The sequence below is a fragment of the Diadema antillarum genome, unplaced genomic scaffold (assembly GCF_040938485.1).
Source record: "Diadema antillarum isolate AM-2024a unplaced genomic scaffold, OU_Dant_1.0 seq00001630_RagTag, whole genome shotgun sequence".
NCBI lineage: Eukaryota > Metazoa > Echinodermata > Echinoidea > Diadematoida > Diadematidae > Diadema > Diadema antillarum.
In genome coordinates this window covers 704,201-724,953 of record NW_027272339.1, presented here as the reverse complement: position 1 = coordinate 724,953, position 20,753 = coordinate 704,201, and the positions used below count along the sequence as shown (strand labels likewise).

The 20,753-nt window shown below is 38.0% G+C and overlaps 1 protein-coding gene across 1 annotated transcript; it reads right to left on the bottom strand.

The window, feature by feature from the left end:
- Nucleotides 1-12,584, bottom strand: LOC139711264 (solute carrier family 2, facilitated glucose transporter member 5-like). The gene is made up of 11 exons (XM_071623175.1): nucleotides 12,522-12,584; nucleotides 10,916-11,020; nucleotides 10,082-10,242; nucleotides 8,113-8,237; nucleotides 7,167-7,282; nucleotides 6,282-6,441; nucleotides 5,235-5,428; nucleotides 4,411-4,521; nucleotides 1,709-1,784; nucleotides 700-827; nucleotides 1-174 (listed from the first exon to the last, which is right to left on the bottom strand). The coding sequence occupies exons 1-11, from the start codon at nucleotides 12,582-12,584 to the stop codon at nucleotides 1-3; spliced, it is 1,413 nt and encodes a 470-aa protein (XP_071479276.1).
- Between the last annotated feature and the right edge of the window lie 8,169 nt (nucleotides 12,585-20,753).

Genomic DNA, 20,753 nt, shown 5'->3' with positions numbered 1-20,753 from the left:
TCAAGTGTTGCCTTCTTCCTCGTCTTCGGTGGGGGCGCTCTTTAACATCTCGAACCCCGTGGAGATTTCGACGAACCTTCTGTCTCTCGTTTCCGGCAAGTACAAGCATATGAAGAGTGACGTCAGGAGGAGGGAACCAGCGAAAATTGCAAATGTGTAAGCGCCAATCATGATCTGAGAACGTATAAGTAGGGATAAGAGATTTAAAAACAAATCGTTGTGAATAAGTTATTGTGAATAAATTCCTCGGTTTGCACAAAACACACTGGAAATGACGTAAGCGTATTTATTACGTTTATAATGGTACCCATTAGTTGCATAACTGTTGTTATGTTGTTGTTTTTTTTTCGTTTATTTGCTCGTAAACAGAATAACATCATCATTCCGTTGGAAAGATGCCCCCCCCCCCCCCCTCCCCACCCAAAAAAAAAAAGAAGACAAGACGACACCAACAGTGATCTGGAATTTGCCGGTCACGAATGGCAGACCTGAAGACGGGAATGCATGTAAGACTTTAGTAAACGCTCCTGACACACACACCCTCACATGTTTATGAATATATATATATATATATATATATATATATATATATATACATATATATGCACATAAATTACACACATGATTATGTGCAAAGTACGTGATATTATATTTTGTAAATACGTGCATAATACAACATCTGTGTATTTCCTCTCTCACCATCGCTCCAGGTACAATCAGTTGGATCAGGACGTCTGTCCACAGGTTGATCTGCTGTGAGATGTTTAGAGCGGCTTGTCGGGGAGCACGTGACCATAACTCCGAACAGACTAGTGACGTCATCGTTCCTATTAGACCACGTGATGAAAAAAAGAAGAAGAAAATACGCAGATGGAAGCGATTATGGCAGATACGGCATAAAAACCAAGCAAAACAAATTAAACCCGAAAATCAACAAACAGTATCAAAATGAGAAAGCGAGATATTTAAACTCATGGTGAAATTTGTGTCAAGTTTTCATTTTCTGCCGCATCATTTTTTTTTCACCATAACCTTATCACGACCACTTCTACTATCGTCAACCCTTGCTCCCCCTTTCTCAGCATCGTCGTCGACATTGTCGGCATCATAATGGATCGCTGATATGAATTCTAACATCATTGATATGAATAACACATCACTCTCAATACCATCGTCAGCATCGTTGTTACGGTCATCGACGAAATGGTCATTGTAATCGTCAACATCACAGTGATTTTCACTGCTGCAATCTGATGACAGATTTTCGTTATGATATATATTTATATATCGTCCACAATGACCTCACACAACAGAAACTTGACACTCGCCAACTTGCACCGACCGAGAGCAATCGTGTCTGTTCGGCTTGTAAGATCATGATTAATGCACATCAGCTTGCGCAAGTGTATCGCAATGTTCACACCGACACTGCGGAGAGCTTGAATAAGGTCCTACACTTTTTAAACTCTTATTTCTCAATTAATGAAACAAAATTTCTTCATGAGGAATGCAATGAGATATACTGTTCAGCGTTACGCAACAGCACCATTATGTTTCTGGACCTTTTTTAAGGACTTCATATCCATTTCTTCATATGACCTGTTACCTCTGGCAAAAAGTATATCATTCCTTTGAAAGACATCATAATCTATGCCGGATTCTATTTTATGCTTTGTCACGTTTGATAACTACTTTTTTACACGCTTACCCGGACCCACGGCGAAGGCGGTGAAAAAGGCGCATACACAGCAGACGGCGAGCCATCTCAGCCAATCAACTCGCTCCTGCATGGGTGTTGGAGGGATGAGAAATTGAGGAAAAAGCATGATTATGCAGAATAGCATATTAGTATGATATTAGCCTGCCTAAGCTCTTCAGTATGTTACACATGGAATGGACAGTCAACCATTTTGTCACTTTCGTCCAGATTAAACGTAATGGATATTTTTCTTAAACATTGCAGTCTATATGCATTATTTCATTTAACTATCGTAATCATTGCATATAATTTTTATTCAAATTAGACGAGCCTGTGACGTCATGACTTCCCTTGTCTATCTTTGGTCGCCAAATCAAAGTCATTTTTTTTTTTTGGGGGGGGGGGGGGGTTCACTGATTTATCGTCCACTGCCTCGTATAAAGTATTATTACATAGCACATAACTTAATAGTCATTGCAAGTTTTGAATAATGCTGAAAACTTTAAACGAGGATCAAATTTCGCAATTTGAATTTATTCTTATATAAAGAGAGAAAGAGCTTTTTGTTCATTGTTTTTTCCTTTAGCTAATGAGGGTAAAGAGATGTGCAGTATTGACGTCATCACTTTATGTGATTCGATAATGATGATGATGATGATGATGATGATGAAGTCTTGTATAGCGCCGGTATCCGCCAAGTCAGGCGCTCATGGCGCTTGCTCCAAAATAAATACATAATTCAGCTTAAATTTCATGGGTGCACCGCTTGTGATATGACAGTTAAAATAAAGAGAAATAGTTCCAGGAAGTAATTGTCTCCAAATGTGTAAACATACATTCTTACACATTGGCTAGTTTTTCAATTTGAAGAGATGGGTCTTGAGGGCTGTTTTAAAAGATTCTGTGGTAAGAGCTCTGCGGATAGACTGTGGAAGGCCATTCCATATCTTTGCAGCAGCCACGCGGAATGAACGAGCTCCCCAAGAGTTGTGTGCTCTGTGTTCCACCAGCAGGTACTTGTCTGCAGAACGTAGATTTTCTCTTGCTGGGACATATGGCTCTATATTTATAATAGTTGACTGTTAAAGCATTTTCGGTTAAAGCGGTTAAGAAAGAGAAATTCGAAAGAAAATAATTATGGGGTATCTTTAATCCTAACTACAAGAATATTCCTTGTTATGTTACAAGTGAGGTATCACTGGAAATGTGTTATTTTGCTGCATTTAATGATGGACTTAACTTTAAAATGTTTACAAATGGCTCTTATTCCATTTCGCGATTAAACTCCTCACTTCGTGAAGTCCCGTGAAGTCATTAATTGTTTAAGTTAATTCTGTCGATTAAAATCAACATACACTTCAATCAAATGCAGTTTTACATTAACCCTCAGTCTGCTACCTTCATTCCCTGTCCATTATAGGTTTGTGTGTGAAATTTTTGCACATTATTTTGACTCATACAGAAAGGGTTAATCAAAGAGGATCGCTATAGCAACAACCAATGTTACCATGAGCAATGGATGAGGTAAGGTAGGTCTCGATGAAAAATTCGTAATATATTCTCGAAATAAATTCACACGGCTAATACCTTACTTCAAAATAAAATAAAATGAAGTATAAAAAAAAAACATAAGAAACTTTTCTTATAAAGGCTTACGTGAAATGCAACGGCAAGAATTAGTACACTGACGATGGAGAAGAGAACGAAATACGGGTAAAGAAGAAGAGGCCTGCGTGGGAGAGTTGTTAAATTTCCGTAGAACTGCAAAAAACAAGCAAATACAAGCGAATTAAGTTGGAGTAACGTTCACGTTCTTATCAACAGGGAGCTCTTAGATTTGCGACGCGGACGTTTAAGACAACGATTGCGTTGGCCGTTCTCCTTTCTCCCTGTGTCGTGTTACAAAGTAGCTTTCCAAGATTTCGCGGAATTAAATGGCGCCCCCATAATATGATCGGTGCATTAAGTAGCTCTCTTCGCTGTGAATTGAGCGGACGCAAAAAAGGCCCTCAACGCGTAGTGAAAACTCAGACAACTCCAAATCGATTTTGATTATAAGCAAATTTGCGCATGCCCAGAACGTGTATTTTCCCCCGAACGTCCGCGTCGCGAAAATCCAAGGCTCCCTAATTCTAAATACGATACGAGCAGGGTCGAATGTAAGTCTGTCTTGTAAAAGTTTGCATGCTCGCTAATCAATGTGCATGGACTGATGGTCATCAAAAAGTATAGCACGATGTCTGTCGTTCATTTGACACTACTTTATGATAACGCACTGAGAAGTACTTCCTGATAGTACGAACAACAAAAAAAAAAGAAAGATTGAATATTACCATTGTTATGTTACTTATATTGTTTAACACAAACCACTGCCACGATGAACATTGTTCATCTATTAGAGACAAAACACTTTTTTTTGATTGCGGACACAGGCCATTTTTTTATTAAAGCTAAATCAAAACATTTCACTGCCATCTTGGACGATTTTTATTTTGTCGATCATAGTATTTCACAACATCCTATCATCACCGTCTCTCTCTTTTCCTCTCCCTCTTCCTCCATACACACGCAGAGCAGTACACACACACGCACACAAACAGCTATATTATGTGTATATGGCTTAGAAAATAATGCATTAAATTCATTCGTCCATCAAATTCCAATTATATTGCCTCTTCTTAAATTAGATGTTAATTGACTGAGAAACCTACCACTACAATCGTCACGGCAGTAAATATCCCGCCCCAAGCCACGGTCGCCACAGACACATCGGCGGGGGTCATTCCCGCTAGCTGAAAGACTTCAGTTGAATAGAATATCAGCTGCAATGAATACGAAAAGATATGAATTCAGTGTCCCTTCTTCAATCAGTGTCCCTTCTTCAATATCAAGCATTAAGTCAGTCATTCATTCCATTTCCTTTCTTCAATATCAAGTATATCTTTCAGTTTGAAACTTTTTATTCTGTCGTAAAATGCCCTAATTGCAAATACATAAATTTTGATAATTTATATAACATGATTTTGGCATATTGATTTGCGAGTGATCCACGTTTTACAAGCTCCGTTTTTCAGTAGATCACTCCTTTCCATCAATATTTTTACCTTTTGTCATCAATACAAAACATACACTGTGTTTCTTTATTTGTTTATGTATATTGTATAAAAACTTTATGATATGCATTGCATTGATTACAAATTGCTAACCATATACGGTATAACTGTTTTAATGTATACTTTGTATACTTAGCACCTTTCTGTTGGATAGAAATAAAAACACGATTAAACTTAACTGCCTGCTCTCTGATCGAGTGTCAACAGCGACACTTCGATAAGTAAAAGTCATTCTTTTTAAACAGTGAGGGCTAAATACCCCTCCCGTTCCGCTGGTCTCGCTAGAAATAGATAAAAGGCGTGGAATATGAAGCAACAATCCTTATCGCCATCAGTTAATCCAATCGGTATTTTCCAATCTTATACACGCGCACGCGTTCCCGGTAACAGAATCTAACCGCGCGATAACCGCGTGCACTGACCGCGTTAACACCGGAAAGTTGCATCCCGGCCTGCAGGATGGCGCAGGACAAGAGCGGCATCTTCCAGTTGGGATCGCGGACCAGGAGGACGTCCCATTCGTTGACCCTGCAGATCCGCTCCTCGTTTCGATGCTCCTCTCGTAGCGACTGTATCTCCTTCTCAACGTCCTCCACGTTGCGGAGCTGGCGAAAAGCTTGGTATGGTGGATCAGAAGGGGGGGGGGGCGGATTGAGCAGCGATGAGAAAGCCTTAATGAATCATCTAAAGTTAAATGTCGAAAGTTTACCTTGTACTTTCCTTAGACGCACAACCCCCCCCCCCCCAAAAAAAAAAAAAACAGAAAACCCCAAAATAAAACAAACAAATTTTCACTTCTCTTAATACAAATGTAATTTCTCGTTTTAAAATCATATATTTGGTAATATATGTATATATATCAGTGTTACCCCCCCCCAAAAAAAAAAAAAAGAGAGAAAGATACAGTCAAATCATTTATATTTTTATCTCTGTCCCTGTTAACTTGAAACGGCTCAAATTACACTTGAACCCATTGTCTATATCAACCAGGTACGTTCTGTCTAAAGGCATTTTATAATGTCAGAATGGAGTCAATTTGAGCATACCCCTCCCCCTTCAAATTTCAGAACTGAAGTGAAACGAGTTTGTTGACGTAGGTATGCCACATGAAAAAAAAAAAACCCACATGAATCCTTCTTGTAATCTAAAGTCTCTTTGATGTCTGACTTTGAACATATTGTTGCTATGGGCAACTATTTTGCAAGTGTGAGATCCAATCGTAAACTTTTTTTTATTATTATTCAGCATGTCCCTGACGCGCTTATATCTGCTCCCGATTTCATAAAAGGAAAAATGTTATGATAGCAACTCTTGCTGAACTAACCTTCCTATAGCAACAGCCAGTAAGGAACCTGGATTCTTGTCGTTACCATGACAATTGCCACTCCATTTTAAGTTCCTATTATGCATCGAATTTTTATAAAATGGGACCCTGGGCTCCCAAAGGGGCGTTATTACATTGTAAATACCTCCTGCGGCTCTCTCCTCTGCGTATTTCTCTAGCAAAAGCCATCGCGGACTCTCTGGGCAGAAGAGGAGAAAACCTATCTGAATTAGGTCGATGAGGGCAGTAAATCCTAATGCCAGAGGCCAGACGACAGGGTCGGAAAATACGAAAACTCCAAGGAGCTGAGCGGGAAAAATGGGGAGCACAAACCATCAGTCATGAAAGGGCTTTATCAAATGGGGCATAATGTACTCAGTGGTTATTATGAGACAAAAACGAATCGATTCTAAGTCAAATATCAATATGGAGAGAAAAAAAAAAATCACACATCAGAGCAATATACAGTATTTTCATTGAGTCTAGAGAATTAACGACAGGCCGAATATGGATATTCACCCTTTCATATTTTCACGCCGAGGTTGATTTTATCTTGAAGAGTAACAACTCCAACAAGATTTTATAGGCTATTTATATCATTTATACTTCAAGATCCCTGTCGAACGAATTGAAAAGCGAATTAAAAGTCAAAGTTGGTCAGGGAAAACCAATCAAAATTTCGTCACTGCTCACTTACTGGTCCTTTAATGAGAATCGAGAGAAAAAAAACGTAACCGAAGAGCCAAAATAAAACGTGAAGTGAACAAAATGAAATAAGGGATTTACGACGGGTAGCAATTCACAGAAATTATGGGAGGGGCGTTCAACTTAACTCGCCAGACCAATCGATATCAAATTGAAATCATATAAATGAACGCTCGATAATTGACACACTAAAGCTGCCCGATCAATATCCCACCCGTTACTAAAATGTTAATGGGAATTCAATAGACTGGCTGACCCACTTCCCTAATCAATATCCACGAAGTGAATGAACGATTTTATAAACGAAACGTTCACTCTGACTCACCTGACCGATCAATATTCCGCTGGTGAATAGGACATTGTGAAGTCGCGGTACATACCTCCCAAGTCGGCGGGGGCATATTTCTCTGAGGTACGTGGGCACGATGGTGAGAGATACCCCTTGAAATACAAATGAATAATGTTGCGGGAAAAATACCGCGATATAGAAAGATATTTGATAGACGAATATGTGACAGAAATAGACAAACGAAATATATAGACAAAGGAGGTGAAGAAAGAAATGTAAACGTTTTTGAACTGTGCAAATATAGTAATCGGCTGTTTTGAATCGAACATTTAAATCCCACTTGGCTAAATAGTTTTTCAGAGACACTGCTATGGTTATTTCTACCAAAATCATGAAAGTGAAAGGGCTGTTGATGTAGTTAGCTTGTTTTTCATTCTATTTCATTTATTTTCAATTTCATCGTTGGTTTACAAAGTTTTCTTAAAAACAAACAAACAAACAAAAATGCATGGTATCAAATAGATAGTGGCGGAATCATGGGAAGCACAAGAATAGGCTATTGAAAATGCTCCCTACAGCTCTGATGGTTCACAAAACCATTCCTACTAAAAGAACACGTCTAAAGCAACGAGAAAACCCGGGCAAATTTTAACATGAGATCTTAGAGGCATCAAGCGACGGAGGTAGACAATGTTATGGAATACACTTTAATTTGAAACGTTTTACTTTTCTTTGTGACGTCATAGATATAACTGAATGAAACGAAACTGAGTGATATCAATGGCTCGGATTTTGGAGCATTGAATACGATGATGTGATATGGATCGTAGCCATTGACGATTTACGCAGAAATTATGCCTACCACACCTCAATAATGGTTTTATTACAATCGCATTGCAGTCAGAGACCGAATTGCACGATGTTACAAAAAGTATAACACATACACAATATAGATAGAATGATTACATTACTATTACCTTACCGACACTGAAGCCGATTACAGCGCGACCGAGTATGAGCAGTTCCGGGGATCCAGCGGCCTGGCTGCTTGCCATGCTGATAGACGCCACGATTGAGATAAAGTCGTTGAAAATTAGACTGCGACATCTTTAAGTAGGACAAATTAAAATAATCATCGGTCATGGAAAACTGAGAGCATACGTCCATATTTGTGATTTTTGAGATAATAAGAACCCTCCTATGAAATATGAAAGGGTATAGAATTCTCAGAGGAATTCAAAGTTTATTTCATGAGAATTTGTTTTGAAATGGCTGAGATATCCAAAACAAAGAGATCCTAATATATACATTATGATATACACCTTTTATTACGATTGCTTTTTTTCACTTTGCTTTTGGATAGCCATTTCAAAACCGATTTTCATCAAATAAATCTTTAATGTCTTTTAGAATTGTATGCTCTTTCATATTTCATTAAGTTATTTTCAAGAGTCTCACAAAAAGTCAAAAGCTGCATCATCACCTCAATCAATACTATATTCAATTCAATTCAATTCAATCATAGTTTATTTCCAATCTAAGACGATCATGTCCTACAGTCTCTGTTCAGTCGCCAAACTTACACATAAGAAAACATTTGAACATGGATTTGCTGATTTAAGACTATGCCCAGTTTTTCCCTCTCTGCTGTTCGTTGATCGCTGAAGATCAAAATAACACAGACGATATCTCACTGATAAACAACACTTAATCAAGAATAATCTTTTCGCCATTAACGATAACTTCACGCGTTTGGTTCCGAATCAACCAATCATTCGCAAACATAATGTTGTCATCATTTACTATGTATCAAATTATAATGAACCTTTCAAAACTGATCGTATCAAATACTGTTTAGGTTTGATAAAAAGGGGCCTTATTATTATTCAACTAATATCAACACCTGCATAGAGGGCTTTAGACGTCTGACGAAATCTGAACACATACACAGCAGTGTGTCTTTATATGACGGCGACAATTACGAAAAGGTGATTGAGGCAACTCTATTGTAGACTACGGTTCTTCCAACATGCTGAGTAATCTCAGTTTTCAATAATCATCTCTACATTACCTCTCCCGTGGTTTGGAAAGAATGACGTCGCATGTTATACAAACATTAAAAACTCTGAAAAGCTTGTGTACGGTTTAAATGGAGGTGTGTGTGCGCGTGTGTGTATGTGTGTGTTTGCAATTATATCAACGGTTATTTCTACTTCATTTTTTAATGTTCTTGTATATGCGTGGGTGATCTTTATTTGATCATGCGTAACAAAAAACAAAAGGAGTCTCGTCAACTGCATCTAAATTTGGGCTGGATATCCCTTGCTAAACTACCTCTCCTTTATCGGAAGGACTGTCAGAGACAGATTGTACAGTATGATACACACAGCTTTTCCTAGAACGAGCATCATTAATCATTACGAAGATCATATTAAGTGAGAACATATCTCGATATTTGTCGAAAAAAGCATAGTCAATTCACTCTACTGTCCTGTCTATCACAAGGCAAACTTGTGTTCAGGATTATACTTCTGATAGACCAGCTAAAGTGTGCTCATGCATGTTGTGGCCGCTATATACAAAAAAATTACCCAGGATAGTTTGGATGCCAAAGTTGTTCAACTGTCTTCCCCAGACGTGATTTGGCGATAGGAAATTTGGCGGTTCACTTGTGTTCAGACAGCCATTTTGGGGAATGGGAAAGGCCGCTACCAAAGGTGTCTTTGATACGTTAAACACCAAAACCGTCACACCATGTTTATTTTCGTCTTAGATTTGACATGGCGACTTTTACGCTGATATTTCAATCATAACTCATGACAGTATTCTGATTACTTGACCTTTGACCCTATAAGGCATTAGGAGCAGCATTACCAGAAACACCTTTATGAGTCCCCATGGGAGATATCATGAGAAATTAGTTCAGAGAAGGGTTCAGTGATATACTATACCTTCCATATCGCTTGGACCAACGCGATCCCGCAGTGGCCCCGATCGCCCGGCCGATGCAGAACACGGCCGTCGTGGTCCCCCACAACCACGCCTCGCCTTCCTCGCTCATCGGAACGCCGAATCGATCGATGTTGGTCTCATTGTAGAAATCCTTAATGAACTGGAACAGAAGTGAATAACGCATAGGCCTATTGATTTTTCAAAAGTCCACATCCGTCATTTTACCTTCCTTGGTCATTGCATCGGTACGTATGTAGCGGACGTCTCTTTACTGTTATTGTGATTCTTGGAACTTTGTTCAATTCAATTCAATTCAGTTCAATTCAATTCAATTCAATTCAATTCAATTCAATTCAATTCAATTCAATTCAATTCAATTGTGCTTTTATTACCATCCAATAGAAAGGTAATACAGACACAAAATTAACATTTTGCAAGCAATGTTGACATTAACAAGATAGTGGTTTGTAAGTGGCAACAACTGTGTTGACGACTATAATGACAACAATTATGATAATAAAAACGATAATCTCGTAAGAAGAAGAAAAGAGGGAAGAATGTTATCACCATAATCGTTATTATCATTAACTGCAGCAAAAGTAGCTCAATACATGTGGTATCATCATCACTACATCAATGTTATCATCAATACCATCATCATCATGGCCATCATCATCATCATCATCATCATCATCGTCATCATCATCATCATCATCGTCATCGCCGTCGTCATCATCATCATCATCATAGGCCTAGTTGGAATCATCACTGTCATCATCATTAGTCTGCGTAATGCGTTCTGCCGATGTAACAATGCCTATAAGACTGCTTACGATCGACAGAGGGGTGATGTTGCCGTAGTTGTAGCCACATTTTAAAGACGACCCAATCAGAAGCGCACCGATAGTCAGGACTAGCCACAGAGTGACGTCACTGACCTGCACACAAGAAACAAGAGGGATAATGGGAGACGAGGGGAAGTATGATAAAGGAATACCCATTGTAAGATTGTAATGTAACTTAGATCACAGCAATTAGATACGGATGTCATTGTTGCAATGCACTTGCTATTGTTGTTATACACATGATAACACAGACATCACGAATGACAAAGAAAAAACCCAATGATAATGATAATAAATTAAATGGAGACATGTTGGTGCGGAAAGCTTTTATCAAAACTCTTTGGTAGTCAGCTTGCTGATCTGTATGGCTTTTTTGTTGTAATTAGACGTGTTCACATTTCATTGGTGCTTCTTCGCTTTTCTTCCAATTTTCAATGTCCTTTATTGAAGACATAGTAACAGTTACATGACCAGGCCTTCTTGACGTAACAATGATGTAATCGTATCATTATCATCATCGAAATAGGACTCCTACATGACCATCCGAGCCACTCTGAGGTAAAGGAGCAATTTTTGCAATGAATTTAAACCGTAATTGATATCTGCATGATATTAACGCTTGGTTTCCTAACTGCAGGTGCGTTGTGGTCTTATCGGTCCCGATCACGGTAAAATCTGTTGAGAATCATATCAGTTCATCAGACTACGCCACTTACTCTACCAAGCGATGCGTGTCCCGTCGTAGTAACGACTACGAATTAGACTCTGTCTTATCGATGAATACTTTTGAAAGCAAACAGACAGATTTGATTGGCGCCCATCATGTCTATAGTTAAGCAAACAGTGCATTGGTAGGGGGGGGGGCGACGAAGAGAACCGAATAAATAGATCAACTGTATATGGTGCCAAAGAAACTGACCTTTGAATGCCTCACTACGCGTGTTGCTATTGCCGACAGAATTTAAAAGGGCGTTGATGGGACTGTGTAGTATAAAATCATACAGCACCGGGTATTTCTATAATGCGTATGTTTGTATTCCACTGTCAACGCCGACGATTTCATTGAGTATCTCACCTTACGATCACCCATTCTTTTCAAGTCAGGTACGACATTCTGGTTTGGCAGACCTTTCTTCTTGTCTGCTTGCTCATTTGTTCCTTTCAGAAGGGTCGCTCACCGTGAAAGCGAACATGATTCCAGGTTGATAACGCATTGTTTCTTCCATATGCTATACACCGGCGTGTCTATTTGAGTATGAGCTCGTGCAGAGAAAATGCACATATCTTTTTGTTCTCTTCATTTGTCAAATTGTGTGCACACGGTGTCACAACATTTCCATTTCTGACGAAAACCCATGCACCAAATATCAATATTGTAAATCCAAAGTAAAGATGCTTTCTATTCACTAATCAATCGGTTGACGAATTCAGATCATAACGTCTAGCAAACTGCGTCAACCCCCCGAATTCGTGTTCTTGGAGCAAAATGATACTGATATCAACTTGTCGCCACAGTGCACAGTATAGATGGAGAATTAGTAAATGTTGGAGGATGTTTAAGAAGACATGAATGTAAGAAAAGAGCAGCACTCACCGGTTTTGTCACCATTTTTTCCGGCGGAGTATAGGTGACAACTTGACTGGGGGCCAGCGACATCTCACGCGACGCTCGCCCTTATTCTCGCCCGTCTTTCTGGCATCGGTCGCTGGCGCTACACTGACGACTTGTCGGCGCGCGCACGTTATCTGCAAACATTGGAAAGTCTCTCGAGTTTACAAGTCGGTCCCCAATTAAAGCTTCGCTCTTCTCTACTACAGAAGAGGAGAGGGACCAGATCTATTAAAGGAGATGATGAAAGAAAAAGAAGAACTTTCTTACCATGAAAGCTGATGACGTTTTAGCTGTAGGCCTACTGCGTATAAGGAAGAGGGTGGATTTGTGCATTTTGTCGTTCGTGGAGATTTGCTATAAACAAAAACTGTGGCATTATCAAGCAAAAATCACAGATATGAGATCTTTCTTGCAAACTGAACGACAAATTGCCCTACGTAAATAAGCACCGAATTAATCAATTTTTAGTAGTATAGCCATGATGAAAATAAAATCATGAGCATATAGACAAATATTTCTTACACAATTGTCATAATCGCTGACTTTGTTTTTCATGACAGATTCACCTTCACACATCTTTGCCAAGTATCATGAACGCCTGTATTCAAATACAGAATTATCATCATATCATAACTCAATGGTCACACCAATCAGTAAACATACAGCAAAGTAGTAGCATGCAGCTCACTGCCGATGAAACGTCACCTTAAAAAACAAGGCAACCAAGAAAGCCAACCTGCCACTCCCGCAACCACAAAAATCTATACTGTAAGCTGTCCTCAGCTCGGCGGTGACGCCGACCAGTCCAAAGTCGTACCAAAATTCATCGCGAATAGTTGGTCGTATATTGTTACGCTTATATGATTACACGAACGATGAGCTCAACTGACAGCCACGTTGTTAATGACATGCAACTGTTGTGGAATCAAAATGGATAAATTCCAAACAATAGTCACCCAGCAATGGTGCATCCGCTGGCCCGTAAGCAATAAAAGCAGCCTCTGGGTAATAATTTTTCCGGCAGCAGTATTTATCGAGCCAGCTGCGTTTGGTTGTATTTGCTCACGGTGATTCAGATTGTGCATTTTCATTTAACTATGCATGATTGCATTATGGAATGCGTTCCCGAGTAATCCTCGCACATTATTGTTTTGCTCTTTTTTTTTCTCCCTCTGTTTGTCGCAATGATAATGCCCATGAAAGATTAATACTCACAATGCGACTGTTTGGTTGCCACCTCCGCGATTCATTAGCTCGACCTTTGACCTCGATCTTACCAGCTTTCGACTACAATGCTGCTCAAAACAGAAAGAAAAAAGTTTAAAAATGAAAGCATATAACTCTCTTTTGTTATTTTCTTTTTCCTTCTGCTCTTTACATTTTACGCTCTCTAAGTCTCTCTTTCTCTTTCTATCCTTATGTATATATATATGCATGTTTATACAAACATGTGTACATGTATATATTGTTATATATTATTACATATATGTATATATGTATTCATGTATGTATATATCATAATCATATATGCACATATATGCAAACATGTGTATATATTGCTATATATGTCTATATATATATATATATATATATATATATATATATATATATGTGTGTGATAAAAACCTAAAATGGCATTACTTTTATCACATATATATATAGACATACTTATAGCAATATATACACATGTATAAATAAATAAATAAATATATATATATATATATATATATATATATATATATATATATATATTTATGTGTGTGTGTGTATATACACTAGTAATGAATACAAATACACGATGCATCTATCCATCTGATCATTACTGCGTTTATAGGCATATATTACATTCTGTATCAGTGTCAGCATACGCATGTGGGTGTGTTTACTCGTGCTAGAACTTGTGTGTGTGTGTGTGTGTGTGTGTGTGTGCGTGTGTGTGTGCATGTGTGTGTGTATGTGTGTGTGTGTGTGTAAGAGAGAGAGATAGACGGAGAGAGATTTAAATCCTGTGAGCGATGTTCAGATGTGAATGTTGACTTTGCGTTGTCTCACCCATCAGTCCTTGTGAATTTCATGTCTTATCGTCGTCGAGTGTTTACATTGCACTTCATAGAAAATGTCGTTACGATACGCACAATTAAACAAGAGCAGTGCGTTTATCTGCGTTGTCATCAGCGGTGTCATCTTTCATGATTGCTATTTTTTTTTAAAATCTCGTCATTACAATGATTCTACTTTTTTCAGACTGTGATGAGTTGTCTCCTGTTTTCTTCAGCCCTTCGTCGTCACTCTCAACACACACACACACACACACACACACACACACACACACACACACACACACACACACATTTCTATATACATCCACACATCACATCACGGTGAAAGAAACTTCTATCTGCAGGCAATAACACGTCGACAGAATGTCTCATTTTGAAACTTACTTTTTGTTTTTATTTCTACAGTAAAATTGTCAAATACCAATCAATGTATAATTCACCTGACCACAACTCGTGCAGAAGATAGACAATCGTTTTTTGTTTTGTTTTATACAATGCATATATCACATCAGTAGTCTTCATCAAGTCGCTTCTCTTTTATTCTCTCTTTTTCTTCATTAAACTGCTACTCATAACCATGCTGTGTTGAATAACAATAGTTATTATTAAAACAAGTTATTATGAAAGAGTATAAGATGAATCCTGTACACGATAATGAGATGGCAAGGCATATACTACATCGGCTGTCTTTTCCTGACACCCTGCATTTAAAAAAACAAACAAAAAGTAACAAAAAAGAGGAAAACAAGACAAAAATCTCAACAGACGCATTCTTACCTATCCCACCCGTCTCCCACTGATCAATACAAAACAGCGCAGAGTGCAAAATTACAAATATGTTTGCTTTGCACACGCAATCATTGTTGCTTGGTGAAACCACATACAGGGCGCTAGATACAACACGTCCACTTAGTTCTTAGTCTACGCAGTTAACCATCGTGTTACACTACCACAGCGAACATGCAAGTTATAATTACACCTACTAATAAAGAAAAAAAAAGACAAAAATAATAAAATTTAATAGGAATTAAGACGTGTACTACCAAAACAGTGCTTTAACTGCTACTTTCAATGGCATGCAGTGGTCAAATTACATTAAAGATAAGAGGCAATGGGAATGCAGAGAGGGAAATAATAATAATAAAAAAAAGAGTGCCAGAATTCAATGAATTAGACATTCATGATGACATTGCATTTGCAAACATGAGTACCAAAGAAAGATTATTTTTCACACTTATTAAACAGAGAAAACTGAGCAGATAATACCTTGTTGGCACTGAAGGAGAATGAAAGGAAAGGGGTGGGGGTAATAAACTTTGTCTACTTACCAAAAAAAAAAAAAAGACAGAACAAAACAAAAACAAAAAAGAACACAGAATCGCCAGCATTCCTAACAGAAGAACATCGAGACCCTAATTTTTCTATCTCGCCAAATACCGACAGCAAAATGTGGTTTTTGCTGTTGTTGTTTCTTTCCAGCTCACTGAATACAACCATTCCGTTTCTCTACGAAAATGAATAATTTTTAAGTACGCGTGCCACCAGATAATTCAACACAGTAAACGCTCGCTGAGAGTCCCAGCATGCTTCAAGTTTACAAACAAACGAACAAATCACATATCAATAAGCACTTTGCTGAGCAAAACTGCTCTTCAACATCTTATGTTCTTTTTTTTCTCTCTCTCTTTGTATCTTCAGTTTGTTCCATTTTAAATTACAACAGAATGGCAGCATAGTCGACTTTACAAAAATTGGATACATTGGCCCTAGTGAGCAAGAAAGCAGGGGGGAGTAAATATGACAAAACAATTGGTCTCTCTACTCTGAATGAAATGGGAAAACAATTTATTGAAAGACTCGTCAGAGAGAGCGAGAGAGAGGATACAAACTACAACAAAAAAAAAAGAGAAAGAAATGAAAACCCAAACCTTTAATCACTACAAACATTAAGACTGCTCGTGTTCCTACTGACTTGACACCACAAAGCATTGTCATCAACACTGCTTTTTTTCTTTGTAAAGTTCTTAGGGAATTGACTGAAGTATCTAACTTTATAGAGACACACTAAGTTTAAAAAAAGAAGAAAAGAAATAGAAAGAGAAGCTAGAACACCATTCTCAGTACCTGCCCGAGACATACTTTATGAACGTCAGTGCACTTACACTAACGCAATACAAAAACATGTGACAATGAATGCTATTAATGCTACAATTGTTCATAGTAGAATCATTATCATATGAGTAATAACAATAATATTGATATCAATAATGATAATGATAATAATTATAGCATTTTTATTCAATGGTTTTACAGAAGATTTCATAGTAAGCTACATGTTTTAATGCAGGGCTGCAGACTCAACCATTATTTCTACTGGTCTGACAGACAGGTCAGACCAGTAGGCACCCAGTTTTTCCATTGTTTACTGGTCCATTACTGAACGAGTTACTGGTCCAACAGTGATTTTTACTGGTCAGGGACCGTCAGACCAGTGTCAGTGTGCAGCACTGTTCAATGGAAAGGGTGAAGGAGGGCAAAGGGAAAATATGAGATCATCACCCCATGATTATGGCTTGCCTGACGATCCACCCAACCTGATCGACAATTTCCACTGCCTTGTACACAAACGTAACAACTGTCAAAGGTCAGTATTACTTATGCACACCTGAAAAAAACAAGAAGCACAACACATTCCCCATTGGTCTAAACATCATCACATGAAATCAGAGGTGGGGGGGGGGGGGACACAGCTGAACACAGCTTGTACTCACTTGTTGTAAGCTGTTGTAACGTTGTTGTAAGCTGTTGATCAAAGAATAAATTCTGACATCGTAGGATGGAATCAAAGACTTACAACTAAAGGTTGATAAAACATATCAAGATCTTTCAGCGACAAATAACTGTTCTGCATTTGTAACAGTTTCAAGGAGATGACAAACAAAATACATGTAAAAATGTTTGATATGTCCCTTAATATTAACATGATTACCTGTCCCATCAAATAACAACCGTAATACAATGTATTGACGTACATCAACAGGGATCACACAAACTTTGCTCCATTTCTCAGGGGCAGAACAAATCACCAGTGAATGTTCCATCTACTGAAATTTTAGTGGGATGTGAACAATCCCCCCCCCCCCCAACACAAAAATCTAACAACCAAAGACACTGAACTTCAGGTGCAAGCGAGGGCTGTAAAAGGAATGGGCTTTGGTACGCATCCGTTATACTCAAGATGTGATCTTCAACAAAGCCGAATAGATTCTTTATAAAAAAAGGTTTTAAATGACATAACAAACAAATACTCCCACCAATCTGACAAGGCAAGGAGCAATTTGATGCTTTCAAGGAGTCATACACTGGATTTCAGCTCAAACTTGGTTTTCTCTCTCTCATCAATGGGTAAAGAGAAACATCATTCAAGTACATGGCCAAAACAAAAGCCCTTTCACATCAAGAAATAAACAATATTCAGTTATATGCCAAACTACCATCATAAAGTAATTTACATACAGAAAAAAAAGAAGAAGAATATTCCATCCTAAAACAAGGTTTGTATATCGATGCAACTCTATTTGTCAATTTTTTTTTCTTTCTTCGCATTTTTGGTTTTATCACTAAGCCAAAAAAAATTTGGAAGACCGCAATTGTTCTTTTAATCATTTTCTCTCTCCCTCTCTCTGCCTCTCTCTCTCTCTCTCTCACTCTCACACTAGTTCTTTCCCCGCCCCCCCCTCTTTCTCTGCTCACATTTACGTCATATTTGTTGTACTCTGCAAAAAAAGTTCATTGGTATACTGCCTTATAAAGCACTGGAGGCTGACACAAGCGAACAACAAAGACTTAAAAAAAAAATCAAGGGGGAGATATTATAACTTATGCCTCAGTAGCATAACTACAACATGGCAAAAGAAAAATATCACACAAAAAATGGCAAAAGCTGTCCCACACAATCTGTGTCTGAAATTCTCCTTCTGCACAGCTTGACAACAGTGGGTGGGTCTATGAGAGTCTTGACAAAAACGAATGTGTGGAGGAAAGTTAAGCCATTCACCGCCAGACTCTCGATATCTCAACTGACTCTGTACGGGACCTGGCCGGGATTCCAACAGGCTTGGGGTTGACTGCGTACCGCCAGCTTTTACCCAGAGCTGTAACTTTTTTGTTTTTTCCTTTTTGCTCTCATTAAGGCTGCAAGAAGAATGGCGTGGGAAACATACTCTTATGAAGTCTCAGCATGGGCAGTCTATGATTTAGGCATGATGATGAAAATGATTAAAAGAAAGAAAGAAAATAAAAGTACAATTTCATACACAAACTACACTAATTTCAAAGTTATTTTCATACAAGTTTGTCTGCTACTCGCGTTTCGTAATATCGCACGCAAGAAATGTAAGATGGTAAGCGTAAGAGTACACAAAGATGAAGCCCAATTTTCAGATAATCGCCATATCCCTCCGTTGTAGCAGTAATTCTGGAATACATCGGATATCATAAAGGCAGGTTCAGTATACGAAGCGGACACATCGTGTCCGTTTCTATGCATAACTATATTCAAATCTGAAGACAAAACAAAACAAACAAAAAATCAAGCGCAGTGAATATATTTGGATGTGCATAGAAACACATCCAACCCAACGAAAACTGGGCGGAAGAAAAATGTACACAGTCTTTTGCCACTCCTGCAAACATCCTTTTTTGTCTTTTGGTAATATAAATTGGCATTTGAATATTGACTAAACATAGAAAAAAAAAAGTGGAAAAATGTAGCAAAAATACGGGTGGTGGGGAATACTGAACAATGAATAATGGAGAAGGTCCAGTAACTACCTTCAAACGTAATCAAAGAAATATAAACACACATATAGTAGACTTGAATAATAAATTAATCAAACATAATACATGCTTCAACTTGGATCTACACTTGTACTCCCTTGTAAGGGACATCACATGGTAAGTATACACACAAAGTTGTAAATCAGTTTTAATAAGAAAAAAAAAAAATGAAAAGAAGATAAACAACAAACTAATAAAAACAAAATAAATTTTGCCTGTACAAAGTAGGAAAAAAAGAATCCACTGTACTCCTTAGGCAATTGGTCTTGGAAACAAGCTTCAGTACACTGTGATACTTTTCTTGAAAGTAACCAATGAATTCTTGTCTTGCTCATACAAAATTCTGATTTTTTTTTTCCTCTCTAAAAATGTTATATACACTTGATGTATGATACAAATGTTACAACAGCATTATTATAAAGCCCCCCCCCCCCCAAAAAAAAAAAAAAAAAGAGAGAGAGAAAAGAAACAAAAATCACAATACCTTTCCATGATTACACAATGAAAAATAACAAAATCTCCGCTTTGCATTGTGAAAATATAAGGTAGTGTTTTTCTGTTGCTTTTTTCTGCAATTAACACTCTTTTATTTGTTCCTTTGTACAGTTAAATATCATCACATCCACTGACCATGTCAAAACTCACCCAAAATCTTTTGACATGACCTGCCTGTATTCAGCTGCCATAATCTACTCCTGTTCATTTCTTCCGCCTCTAACGGGCAGATCAACGGCACATCGCTCGACGCACAAATTTGCAGCTTGCGGGGCTTCCCTTCAAATCTTCCCACATCACTCGAAAAATTATTTGATACATTTGGCAGTGTCTGAACAATCAGAACAATAAAACTTCTCTTCTCTCTCTTATCTATCAATCATTTTTCTTTAAGAAAAGAAAAGACAAAAGAATTCCCTTCAAAAGTAGACGTGATTGCTCCAACATTGGGCAGTGTCTGCAGCCAGTCCCATGCTCACATTCCAAACTGACAAATGTTACTTTCATACAAGGACTACGGGATGTTTCCAATTTCCGTTTCTATTCCAATCCGTAATTCAATTCTAACTTGACAACCCTTGTCAAACTGACAAATGTTACTTTCATACAAGGACTATGGGATGTTTCCAATTTCCATTTCTATTCCAATCCGAAATTCAATTCTAACTTGACAACCCTTGTCAAACTGACAAATGTTACTGTCATACAAGGACTACGGGATGTTTCCAATTTCCGTTCTTATTCCAATCCGTAATTCATCTAACTTGACAACCCTTGTCAAACTGACAAATGTTACTGTCATACAAGGACTATAGGATGT

Excerpts from the sequence above, each read along its gene's own strand:
- LOC139711264 (XM_071623175.1), bottom strand. The coding sequence starts at position 12,584 with ATGTCGCTGGCCCCCAGTCAAGTTGTCACCTATACTCCGCCGGAAAAA. Across the intron at positions 11,021-12,521 it reads AAAAAATGGTGACAAAACCG|GTCAGTGACGTCACTCTGTG; the intron begins GTGAGTGCTGCT and ends TCTTGTGTGCAG. Across the intron at positions 175-699 it reads TGATTGTACCTGGAGCGATG|ATCATGATTGGCGCTTACAC; the intron begins GTGAGAGAGGAA and ends ATACGTTCTCAG.